At 54.4% G+C, this 12,226-nt stretch overlaps 1 protein-coding gene across 1 annotated transcript in view; it reads left to right on the top strand.

The window, feature by feature from the left end:
• Positions 1 to 729: 729 nt before the first annotated feature.
• Positions 730 to 12,226, top strand: part of Muc6 (mucin 6, oligomeric mucus/gel-forming) — a 29,332-nt gene continuing 17,835 nt past the window's right edge. Inside the window, exons 1-27 of the mRNA XM_031384955.1 lie at positions 730 to 790; positions 2,781 to 2,834; positions 2,987 to 3,230; positions 3,297 to 3,423; positions 3,969 to 4,059; positions 4,143 to 4,252; positions 4,414 to 4,621; positions 4,747 to 4,869; positions 5,194 to 5,314; positions 5,411 to 5,549; positions 5,618 to 5,722; positions 5,824 to 5,896; positions 5,992 to 6,129; positions 6,379 to 6,540; positions 6,626 to 6,720; positions 6,810 to 6,942; positions 7,184 to 7,433; positions 7,516 to 7,568; positions 7,669 to 7,778; positions 8,183 to 8,334; positions 8,506 to 8,647; positions 8,732 to 8,842; positions 9,373 to 9,558; positions 9,674 to 9,913; positions 10,639 to 10,795; positions 11,024 to 11,167; positions 11,962 to 12,024. Coding sequence (XP_031240815.1) covers positions 730 to 790; positions 2,781 to 2,834; positions 2,987 to 3,230; positions 3,297 to 3,423; positions 3,969 to 4,059; positions 4,143 to 4,252; positions 4,414 to 4,621; positions 4,747 to 4,869; positions 5,194 to 5,314; positions 5,411 to 5,549; positions 5,618 to 5,722; positions 5,824 to 5,896; positions 5,992 to 6,129; positions 6,379 to 6,540; positions 6,626 to 6,720; positions 6,810 to 6,942; positions 7,184 to 7,433; positions 7,516 to 7,568; positions 7,669 to 7,778; positions 8,183 to 8,334; positions 8,506 to 8,647; positions 8,732 to 8,842; positions 9,373 to 9,558; positions 9,674 to 9,913; positions 10,639 to 10,795; positions 11,024 to 11,167; positions 11,962 to 12,024 — 3,592 coding nt within the window. The remainder of the gene's footprint in view (positions 791 to 2,780; positions 2,835 to 2,986; positions 3,231 to 3,296; positions 3,424 to 3,968; positions 4,060 to 4,142; positions 4,253 to 4,413; positions 4,622 to 4,746; positions 4,870 to 5,193; positions 5,315 to 5,410; positions 5,550 to 5,617; positions 5,723 to 5,823; positions 5,897 to 5,991; positions 6,130 to 6,378; positions 6,541 to 6,625; positions 6,721 to 6,809; positions 6,943 to 7,183; positions 7,434 to 7,515; positions 7,569 to 7,668; positions 7,779 to 8,182; positions 8,335 to 8,505; positions 8,648 to 8,731; positions 8,843 to 9,372; positions 9,559 to 9,673; positions 9,914 to 10,638; positions 10,796 to 11,023; positions 11,168 to 11,961; positions 12,025 to 12,226) is intronic.

The raw sequence follows: 12,226 nt of genomic DNA, 5'->3' as shown, positions 1-12,226 counted from the left end.
TGCAAAAGTGAGTAGCTTCACCCTCAGAACAAGAGCACAGAGCACAGCAAACAGGGCATGGAACTCCCCTCCCCCAACCCCCACCCACCCCACCCCACCTCTGCCCAGTACACTGCAGCAGGACCTCTCCCCAAGTGGTCTTTTTCCTGGAAGGAAAATTCACAGTAAGTGAAGTATACCCAGAAAATATGTGTTTCTAGTTAGGTACCAGGATCCAGGATGGAAACTGGATTATCTGGCAGGATCAGGTAGAGGCCCAGCCTCTCTGACATCCCTCTGGACCAGCCCCATCCCAAGCTCCCGGGTGTGTGGTTGATGGTGTCCACAGTGATCTGGCAGTTAGGACAGGCTGTGGCAGGACCCACCCTGGCCCCCAGGACAGCCAGGTGTAGGAGGTGTTTGTGGGCCCCTGGAGTGTGTGTGTCAGTCCCCCACTGGGAGTGGGAAGATAATGGGGCCACAACCATTGCAGAATTTTCCAAAGTCTGAGTCCTGATAAAGCAGAACCCAATATCCTGTTTGGCCACTGCTGTGCCAGGCAGGCGGTGGTGATCACAGGCCTGGAGTATGGGGCGCAAGTGGGTGCGGCAGGGGGTGGGCACACTACCCCTATATAAGCTTTGGAGAGCTAGACACTCCGTCGCAGCAGAGGCAGCAGCAAGACTGCCTGAGCGCCCAGCAGTAGAAGACCGGGGTTGGTGGCCACCTCTCTGCTCCAGGAGTGCCACCATGCTCAGGGTCCAACAGCTGCTGCTGCTGCTGCTCTTCAGGGGATCCCTAATCGATGCTGGTGAGTGGGCAGTAGCCAGTGCTCAGGGTGGTCTGAGTACACAATGCCCCCCACAGATCCCTCCCTCCCTGTGCATGGGAAAGTCCTGAGGCAGGCTAGCCATCTGATCACTGATGAACAGGAGGCAGGAGGGACCTAACAGAGTGCTCAAAGCCTGTGAGCTGGGTATGGTGACCAGGAAAGGAATGGGATCATCTGGAACCGGGGATGGGGGTCCCCCTTGCACAGTCTCAGCAGTTTTGGTGATAGCTAGCAACAGGACAGACCCGATACTCCTTTTCTCCCCCCCTTGGTTCTGGCCCTGAGAATTCAGTCTCCACCACTCTTCACCTCACTCACTAACAGAACTGTATGGCTGGCTCCAGGTCTTAACCTCCCCTTCTTGGGAAAGCATCTTGTGCCACTGCAGCCCACAGCTCTGTTTGCCAATCAGAGCTATCAGGGAACTCCCCTAGGGGAATAGGCCATATAGAGCCCACCCTCAGAGTATACCCAGCCTTTGGTAGGTCTCAGACTTGAATGTGATGCTCCTCCTACCAGCCTGCTCTGCTCCTCTCTCCAACAATCTCCTCCCCACTATATAGGGCCAGCTGTCCACACCAAAGGTAGCTCTGAAAATCATAAAGTGATGCCTATAGGTCCTACCAGGTCACCTGGGACCCTGTCTTGCCCCTTACCTAGCATGCCTGGCAGGAAGAGAAGGGGTAGCTAACTGGAACCAGGTCCCTTGGGCCCATAGCTAGGGATAGGAGAATAAGCCACAGGAGGGCCTAACGGGAAAGGCCTAGAGGGGACCAAGGCTGAGGTCTGGGGAACTCTGCTGGGCTACAGGAAGCTGGAGAGACAAAGCTGCTCTTCTAACAGTCTCTGAGCCATCACCTCTGTGCAGCCTGGCAGAGAGGGCAGGGATGGAAGAGTATGAGGTCAGAAAGACCAGGTGGGGCCTGAGGCTACAGAAACTGGGAAGGAGATGGAGATGCCCTGAGGCAGTGGGATTAACTGGAGACAGGAGAGATCACCAAACAAGCCCAAGAGTCCCCATGGGCAACTGCTGAGATGCAAGCGGTCCCAGTAGGAGGGGCAGTGATTCTGGTAGTCTCCTGGATATCTTCAAAAGGACCTCGAGTTAGAGGCCAGCTCAGAGAAAAACAGGGAAGCCAAACTCAGGCTGGTGTCAGAGAGAGGGAAGACTTGTCAGGAAAGGGAGCCGCCCACATAGGACAGGAGCCCCTTAGGAGCACAATAGATAAGAATGAGGGATAGAGCCAGACCCAGGTCAGGGATCAAGAGGGCCAGGAGTTGAGCCTGTGCCGTCCATACCACATAGAGTGGGGTGGCCCCCAGTGTCCCTGTCTTGTCTGGAAGATAGAGAAATCTGAGCTACGGAGGGTGTTACTCAGGGCCTGGCCTATCCTCCACACCGTTAAGGATCGTTGGACAGGGGCAGATAGATGCTACTGACTCCCCTAGACATTACTTTAGAACTTCCATTTCCACTGCCTGTTGGGTCCCAAGGAGGGAAAGGTGATGTGCAGGCTCAGTGGACAACCCCATTGGGGATGACAGTGGGATAGAACAGCTCGAGATAACAGTGCCAACCATACAGATCTGGACACCTCCTCCTTTGCTAGCCTAAGTCCCTGGAAGCTGAAACTTCCAAAGACAGATGAGAGCCATCAGCAACTGCATCCCTGTTAACCAGAGTACCAGAGGCCCAGTGGTTCCATGTGCGGGAAAGAGGGAGCTGCGACACCTCAAAACACACATACACACATATATCACGCAGGCCCTGGGGTCGCAGTGGTTTTGGGTTTCCACAAGAAAGATCCACAATAAAAGCTAAGGCTTCAGCCAAGAGTTCTCATCAAAGGCACTAGCCGGGGGATGGGTACTCGGGAACTGTGTGATCTCTACGCCTGGCTCTGCCCTGACTGGAGTGTCTATAGAAACTATGCTGGGGGATGCTGAGTTGTAGTTTCTTGCCTTACAGGTGCCTGGACTGGAGATGCCACAGACTCTGACCCTGAGGAGAACCTACAATCCTGTAAGGCCTAGAGCCCAAGCCATAGCTGGGTGGGCATGTGGGATTGGGGCTATGGTGGGCTCTCTAGGGCCACTGCTTCTGGACCAGGCTGCCCCAGACATGCCCTACCTGGACATAGGAAATAGGACTGAGAGCGTATCCTTTTTTTTCAGCTTCAGAAAAGGGTTGGTGTTCCACATGGGGAACTGGCCACTTTTCCACCTTTGACGGCCATGAGTATAATTTCCAAGGGATGTGTAATTATATCTTTACGACCACCTGTGGAGATGACTTGCCCACCACCTTTAGCATCCAGTTGCGGAGAGATAGGGATGGGAACATCTCCCGCATCATCATGGAACTGGGATCCTCTGTGGTTACTGTGAACAAGGAAACCATCTCTGTCAGGGATATTGGGTAAGCTGGGCAGGGAAACCAGGGTGGGGAACAGAAGGGACAGCTGCTAACCTGTCTTACCCACAGGGTTGTTAGCCTGCCCTACACCAGCAATGGCCTCCAGATCACACCATATGGCCAGAGTGTGCAGCTGGTGGCCAAGCAGCTGGAGCTGGAGTTAGTCATCACGTGGGGTCCAGATGCCCATCTTATGGTGAGATCCATGAGCTGACAAAAAGCATTCAGGAAGGGCCCTCCTCAGAGCAAGCCCCAGGAGACCCGACTAACAGGACAGCACTAACTGCTGGTCAGCAACCCAAGAGGACCTGAGCTTAGATAGCGACTCAGTTTCCCCATTTGAAAGGGAGGAGGGGGGCTGGAGAGATGGTTCAGCTGTTAAGAGCACTGACTGCTCTTCCGAAGGTACTGAGTTCAAATCCCAACAACCACATGGTGGCTCACAACCATCTGTAATGGGATCCGATGCCCTCTTCTGGAGTATATGAAGACAGAGAGCTGCAATGTACTTAGATGTAATAAATTAATCTTTAGAGAGAGAGAGAGAGAGAGAGAGAGAGAGAGAGAGAGAGAGAGATCTAGCCAGGAAAGAACCACATGTCCTACCCCTCCCCACCCCCAGAAGAGCAGGGTGGTGAGGTGGGAGTGCCTGGGACCTTGAAGGAAGAGTCTAAGGGCTCTCCAGCCCGGGCGGGGAACTCCTTATGCATTCCCACAGGGACCAACAGAACCACCCCACAGGTCCTGGTAGAGAAGAAATACATGGGCAAGCTATGTGGACTGTGTGGGAACTTTGATGGAAAGATAGACAATGAATTTCTTAGTGAGGACGGTAAGCTGGGTCGGGGTGGATGGTCAGGCCCCAGGCCCCTTTGTAGTCAGTTCCACATGCTGATCTCTGTCCTGTGCCCCCAGACAAACTTCTGGAACCCCATAAGTATGCTACACTTCAGAAGCTAGATGACCCCAACGAGATCTGTGCCCATGAAACCATCCCCAGCCCCATCATCCTGAAGACCAGACACGTATGTAAGGTGGCCCATAACCCAGGGCCAGAATGTGGAGGACACTTGGGGGCTATGTAAGGGTCTCTGGGGACAATGCCACCACTATGTATGGCCTCCCAAGATGGGTATGATACAAGATGTAGCCTGACCCATATGACCTTGAATGGCTCTCTATTCAGGCCAAGATCTGCAAGCAGCTATTGAGCCTGGTGTCCCCTGAGTGTGATGTGCCAAAGGAGACACTGATGCTGAGCTGTCAGGCAGACATGGCTGCCTGTGGCTGGCCAGGCCAGCCGAACTGCAGCTGTGCCACACTGTCTGAGTATTCCCGACGATGCAGCATGACTGGCCAGCCTGTCCGGAACTGGAGGACCCCAGGACTCTGCCGTGAGTTCCAGGCAGGGTGAAGGGGAAAGCAGTTTTGAGAAGGGGAGAAGCTAAGCAAAATTAAAGTAAGAACTCAGGGAGGCAGGCAGGATTTTCTTACCAGATCCCATGCCTACTGCCTGCAGCCATGAGCCAGTGCCCGGCCAACCAAGTGTACCAGGAGTGCGGTGAGGTCTGCGTCAAGACTTGCTCCAACCCACAGCACAGCTGCTCTAGCCCCTGCACCTTCGGCTGCTTCTGCCCCCATGGTGAGGATATATAACAGCAGCACCCACTTTCCCCAAAACTCACCCTCTGTTCCAGCTTGGCCTAGACATTCTATATCTGAGTCCCAGGTCCAGGCCTTATCTATCAACCCCAAAACGTCCAGGAAACCCAGGACTCCATGCAGAGTGAGCAGTGGGGATTAGAAGTGGGCTTTGAGTTATTCAAGGCACCATCCCCAAGGCTGGCAGGGATGAAGGAGGGGCAGAGCCTGGGGCAGATGAACAGCCCTCAGCCAGCTGATGTGGAGAACCCACAGTGATAGGCTGCCTAAGGAACATCCATCCCACCTGAGTCTATGCCCTTAGGTACACTGCTTGACGATATATCTGGAAACCACTCCTGTGTGCCAGTCAACCAGTGCCCCTGCATGCTCAATGGTATGGTCTACGGCCCTGGGGAGATCACAAGGACAGCCTGCCAAACCTGGTGAGTATAGAAAACAAGTTCTGCTGGCATGGAACCCAGGGAGGGATGCTGTTTACCTTGGGCCTCACAATCCTCTACCCCATTGTCCACCTGCAGTCAGTGTACCATGGGCAGTTGGACGTGCACAAAGCAGCCGTGTCCTGGCCACTGCTCCCTAGAAGGTGGCTCCTTTGTCACCACATTCGATGCCAGACCTTACCGCTTCCATGGCACCTGCACCTACACTCTTCTCCAGGTAGGAGGAGCCCTAGGGCTGGGGGACAGGGAACGGTCCATCCATGCCTGACCTATTCACCTTCCCAGAGCCCACGGCTTCCCAATGAAGGCACCCTCATGGCTGTGTATGACAAGTCGGGTTACTCGCACTCAGAGACCTCCCTAGTGTCCTTAATCTATCTGTCCAAGAAGGTAAGTCTACCTGCCCTGAGTCAAACACATGCTAAGTCCCACTGCCCACAGGCCAGCATCTGGCTCCTGCTTCTCTTCCTATTGCCACTCTGTCCCTCCAGGACAAAATTGTCATCTCAGAGGATGAGGTGGTCACCAACAACGGGGACACCAAAGTGCTGCCATACAAGACACGTAAGTCCTTCTGGAGCCAGCACTGGGAACTCTGTGTTGCCATGTCTTTGGGGCATGGCAGTAGGGACAGCCTTCTTAGCCCTGAAATCTTGCAGACAACATCACCATCTTCAGGCAGACATCCACCCACCTCCAGATGGCTACCACCTTCGGGCTGGAACTTGTGTTCCAGATGCAGCCTGTCTTCCAGGTTTACATCACAGTCGGGCCCCAGTTCAAAGGCCAGACCAGAGGTGAGTACTGTCCTGCTGGTCACTCCTAGAGTCAGCCTGGCTGTCTCCTCTCTGCTGCAGCTAGATGCAGAGGGGACCCACAAGTGCTTTATACTGGCTCTCCACATCCAGGGAACCTGTAGTTCCAACCATATAAGGCTAGTGATAATCAACCAAAGAGGCCCAGCTGGAGAGGGGAGAGCTTTGGGGTATATGGAGAACTGGATGGGAGGGCCAGGATTCAGTTGCTCACAAATGCCACCCACACAGGCCTCTGCGGAAATTTCAACGGAGACACAACGGATGATTTCACAACCAGCATGGGCATTGATGAAGGCACTGCCTCACTCTTTGTGGACTCCTGGCGTGCGGGGAACTGTCCGGCTGCCCTAGAGCGTGAGACAGACCCCTGCTCCATGAGCCAGCTCAACAGTGAGTTCCCTGCACCCCCACCTTCGGCCACCTAAGCCCGTTGGGATGGGAACAGGACACTTACAGCTACACCTATTGTCTCCAGAGGTGTGTGCAGAGACCCACTGCTCCATGCTGCTGAGGAAGGGCAGTGTGTTTGAGAAGTGCCACAGTGTGGTGAACCCCCAGCCCTTCTACAAGGTGGGTCCAGTGGGCATTTGAGGAGGAGATGAGGGAGGACGGTAGCGGCCGATGCAGTCCTAGACACCTGGATCCCACCCTTCCCACAGAGATGTGTATACCAGGCCTGCAACTATGAGGAGACCTTCCCTCACATCTGTTCTGCACTGGGGGCCTATGCCCATGCCTGCTCCTCCCGCGGCATCCTGCTCTGGGGCTGGAGGAACAGTGTGGACAACTGCAGTGAGTGCTGACTGTGATGGGAGGGGTGGAGGGGTCAGAAGAGGCAGGGTCAAGGGCTTACAAGTAATGTGAGGGCTTATGAGTGATGTGAGCCTAGACCACAACAAGGTTCCCATGGTCAGCTTGAGGGGTTCTAGAGCCTTAACCTCTGCTCTGCCTGCTAGTCACCATATCCCCAAGCCCCAGACCCTCCTGCCACACAGCTTCCTGGACTGAGAATCTGACCCCTACATTCCCACAGCTGTGCCTTGCACCGGCAACCGCACATTCAGCTACGATAGCAAGGCCTGTGATCGTACCTGCCTGTCTCTGTCCGACCGTGAGACCGAGTGCCATGCGAGTCCTGTGCCAGTGGATGGCTGCAACTGTCCTGAGGGCACCTACTTGAACCACAAGGCAGAATGTGTGCACAAGGCCCAGTGCCCCTGTCTGTTGGACAGCAACAAGTTTGTCCAGGCTGATCAGTCAACCATGATCAACGGGGTCATATGGTATGAAGGGAAGGGCTGGGCAAGGCTTGGTGAGGGAAGGGCCTGCACATGACTCATGGGTCTCTCTGTCCCTTTCTTGTAGCTACTGCATCAATGGGCGCCTGAGCTGTCCACGCCAAGCAGAGATGTTCTTTGGTAAGTGAACACCAGGGGATGGCCATGAGGCCCTGTAGAGAAGCCCCTGCACCACCTGGTGTCCCCCACTCCACCTGGTCTGTCTTCTTCCTTCCTGCAGCATCCTGCCCAGAGCCCAAGACCTTCCAGTCCTGCAGCCAGTCGTCAGAGGACAAGTTCGGAGCTGCATGTGCTCCCACGTGCCAGATGCTGGCCACAGGCATTGCCTGTGTAAGAAGCAGGGTGGAGAGGGTTTCTACATATCTGCAGGAGCCCAGTGCAGGGCCGGACAGTGCTGCACCCACTGTCCCTCTAGCTATGACTCTGTCTCAATAGCTAGTGCTGGGGACTAAGTCAGGAGCTAGACAGTTGAAGGACAGGGTGCTTGTCTGTGGGATCCTTTGAGGACATGGACTGGCTTGGGAACTACAGCCACCTGTCCCTGTGCATGTGGCCTCCCCACCCCTAACACACCTAAAACATTACCAGAAGGGTGGCTTCTCTAGGAATAAAATTCAGCTGACCACAGAGACCTTAGAGAAGGCTGGACAAGAGAAAAGACATGGGTAGTCTGAAGCGGGCTGGAGCTGGGATAGCAGAGTGCCGAGGAGCTACAAACCCTGCCTCCCCACCAGGTGCCCACCAAGTGTGAGTCTGGCTGCGTCTGTCCTAAGGGGCTCTATGAGAATAGTGACGGGAAGTGTGTGCCTGCAGAGGAATGCCCATGTGACTATGCAGGAGTATCCTACCCCGGCGGTTCTGAGCTCCATACAGACTGTAAGACCTGGTAGGTCATGAACACCCAGACCCCTAGGACCATCTGGGCAGGCAAAGACGCCCAAAAGGAAGTTGTCCCAGAGTAGGGCTCCCAGAGGTGAGGAATCCAAGGGTCACAGCCCAGTCCATCTCCCTGTGTGGAATGGCTGTCTCTAACCACTCTTCACTTCCACCTCCCCAGCACCTGCTCACAGGGAAGGTGGACCTGCCAGCTTAGCACACAGTGTCCATCCACCTGTGTCCTCTATGGTGAAGGCCACATCATAACTTTTGACGGACAACGCTTTGTGTTTGACGGCAACTGTGAATACACGCTGGCCACGGTAACCACTGAGCCCGGGGCCAAAGGCTGAAAGGAACCAGAGCGGGGACCACGAGGGCTTCTCCTCAACACCCTTTCCCTGCAGGATGACTGTGGTGCCAACAGCTCACAGCCTACCTTCAAGGTCCTGACAGAGAATGTCATCTGTGGGAAGTCGGGGGTCACCTGCTCCAGAGCCATCAAGATCTCCTTGGGTGTAAGTGGCTGTGCCCCGCATGGTGGGAGAGGACTGGTTTATTTAACCATCAGCTTCCAGGTCTCCCCAACTTCCACCTGAACACCCTCCCACCACCCCTCCTCATTTGTATGACAGGAAGAGGTGGCCAGAGAGTGGTGGCAGCTGGGTGGTTACACGCTCAGGACTAGTGGTCACATGGTCTCCCGACAGTTTCCCAGGGTTGGATAGCATTTTGTGGGCAGAAAGAAAGCTGCTGTCCAGGAAGCTGAATCTGTTTCCACATGTCTAGAACTTTCTGTCCAGAACCGGCTCCTAATAGATACTCCAATATGTGTCTTTCATTGTTGTTGTGAGACGGGGTGTCATGTAGGCAGGGCTGGTCTCAAGTTTACCACGTGTTTAAGGCAGGCTTTGAACTGATCCTCACAAAGACAGAAAACTATTGTGTTGGATTACGCCTCCCCCTTCTGAATACTCAAGTCATCGACCAATCCGGGTACTGGGGTGGGTAGGAAAAGCAAGCAGGATGACAATCCTTGCCCCCACAGGGGCTCTCTATCACAATGTCAGACGGCAACTACACAGTCAGCGGGGAAGAGCCCCTGGTGCACCTGCAAGTGAAGCCCAGCCCCCTGAATCTTGTCCTGGACATAGACATCCCTGGAAGGCTCAACCTGACACTTGTGTGGAACAAGCACATGAGTGTCTCTATCAAGATCCGCCGCACTACCCAGGTACTCCACTTACCGCACGCTTACCAGCAAACCAAGGTCCCAGGTCCCAGCTGGGCTCTGGGTGAGGGGTCCACCATGAAGCCTGCATGACTTCCCAACAATTGCTCCCTAGCAGGATGCCCTCTGTGGCTTGTGTGGCAACTCCAATGGGAACATGAAAGATGACTTTGAAACACGCAGCAAGTACGTGGCGTCCAATGAACTGGAGTTTGTGAACTCATGGAAGGAAAGCCCGCTGTGTGGGGATGCGAGTTACGCGGTGGATCCCTGCAGCCTGAATACCTTCCGGCGCTCCTGGGCTGAGCGTAAATGCAACATTATCAACAGCCAGACCTTTGCTGCCTGCCATAGCAAGGTGGGTCCTATCCTCCAAGATAGGGACATTAGACAAAGTCCTTCTACCATGGAGCTCCAGGATGGCAGGAGGTTATCAGGTGGGAGGAGGAGTACCCAGCGCCTGAGGCCAGTGTCACCCACAAGCAAGAGATGATAAGCAGTGTCCAGACCTCTGCCCACCAGAGGACCATAGCAGATAAGACAGTGAGTAAAGGTGTCACCCCAGGCAGACAGCTGGCTGCTCTGGGATACACGGCCCAGGAATGAAATAGTCAGTTGTAAGTGACCCAGCTATGAGCAGGGGGGGAGCTTTTTGAACTCAGAGCGTTTAGTACAACCCCTGATCTTTGATGCTCAGAAAGAATGACAGGAGACTACATCCTGTGGGGCAAAGTACCTATAGCCAGGGGCCATCTGAGATGTCTAGAGGGGCTGGAGAAGGGAGTAGAGACCCTGAGAGGATGAGGCATGCCAGGGAAAGACACCCAGTCTGGGTTTGCCACACACTAGTCCCATTGGAGTTGTCTCTAATGGATAACCCAGAGCAGGGTTAACTGAACACCAACAACATTCACCTCTCGAAGGTGGCAGCCAATTAGAGCTGTGGCTTACACACTAGAAGATGACTCTCAGAGTGCCAGGATACCCATCCCCAAAGCCTATGCCCCAAGGCAACAAAGCCTAAACTCTGCCTTGCCACCACCCCAGCAGTCAAATGCCAACATGGCACCCTCCACTCCATAGGTATACCACCTGCCCTACTATGAGGCCTGCGTGCATGATGCCTGTGGGTGCGACACAGGCGGGGACTGCGAGTGCCTGTGTGATGCAGTGGCTGCGTATGCCAAGGCCTGTCTGGACAAGGGCGTGTGTGTAGACTGGAGGACCCCAGACTTCTGCCGTGAGTGTTTCATCCTATGTCCAAACCTGCTCCACCCAAGGACTTACCCCAGAAGCTTTCTCTCCAGGCAGGCACCAGGCTGTACCCTTGCAAGGCATCCTTGGGTCACCAGCTATTCCCCAGGCTCTCCTCTCCCAGACTACCAAGAGGGGGCATCCAACAGATCCCAAGCCCTTCACACTAGGCACAGAGGCCTTAATGCCAGCTGATGGGCATCTTTCCTCTCAGCCATCTACTGTGACTTCTACAACACCCACACACTGGTGGGTGAGAATGAATACCAGTATGCTCCGGAGGTCAACTGCACATGGCACTACCAGCCCTGCCTCTGCCCTGGCAGCCTGGGAAGCTTCCCGGACACAAACACTGAAGGTATGAAGCACTGGGACGCACATGCCATGCATGCAGCTTTTGTTCATTCAGTCATTCATAGATCTATCAATCCATTCATGCAAGCATCCGTTCATAATGCATTCACTCATTTGCACACAGATCCACTCTCCTGCATTCATTCATCCACATTCCTAAGCACACATTGAGTCCTATGCACACTCATCCACGCACAGACTCACACACTCAGTGAATGTACTGTGTTCCAGGCCCTGTTTTCAACTGGGGACCTGGCCTCACACAAACTAGCCCAGCTCTCTGGCCTGGGAGAGTTCCTTAAAAACCAAAATAAAGAATTAAAATAACTGTCAGATGACATGCCTGCCATACTGGAAGTTAAAACAGGTGCCGCAGGAACCCCAGAGTTAGATAGACTGCTCTGCTCTGGACAGTCTCTGCCAGAGGGGAAGACAGAAGGGGGCAGGAGCTGGGACAGAGACAGGGATCTTCACATCAAAAGGGCAGTTAGGCCAGTCACAGTGGTACAAGCCTTTAGTCCCAGCACTCAGGAGGGGAGGCAGAGGCACGTGAATCTTTGTAAGTTCAAAACCAGTCTGGGCTCCACAGTTAGTTAAGACACAGGAACCAGGAGCCAGGAAAGCAAAGACAGAAAGGGCAGAGTTCTAGAGCCCAGCAGGCTTCAGAAGCTGGTGTGAAGTGAAAGGAGGGAGGAGGAGGTTGGCAGCAGGAGGAGCACAGCACAGCAGTGCTCCCTGCAGGCAGGTGGGGCAGGTGCGTGTGAAAGGAGTGCTGAGGCTGCCCCTTCTCTACCCCAGGCTGTTACAACTGCTCCAAGCATGAGTACTTCGACCACAGAGAAGGGACCTGTGTACCCTGCGGTAAGTCTAGCAAATGCTTCCAACACCGGGTAGCACAACCCTCGTGTGGGTAGCATATGTCTCAAGCCTGTCCAGCCCTAGTAACTCCTTCCTAGATCCTCTCCCTCAGGACATGGACACACTGGCTCAAACAGCGTCCTAGTACACAGGAGAAACAAAAATGCAGTGCTGGACCCCTTGGCCTCTACTCTATCCCCCCCCC

Source organism: Mastomys coucha, unplaced genomic scaffold, assembly GCF_008632895.1.
Source record: "Mastomys coucha isolate ucsf_1 unplaced genomic scaffold, UCSF_Mcou_1 pScaffold21, whole genome shotgun sequence".
Lineage (NCBI taxonomy): Eukaryota > Metazoa > Chordata > Mammalia > Rodentia > Muridae > Mastomys > Mastomys coucha.
This window is presented reverse-complemented; position numbering and strand designations above follow the sequence as displayed.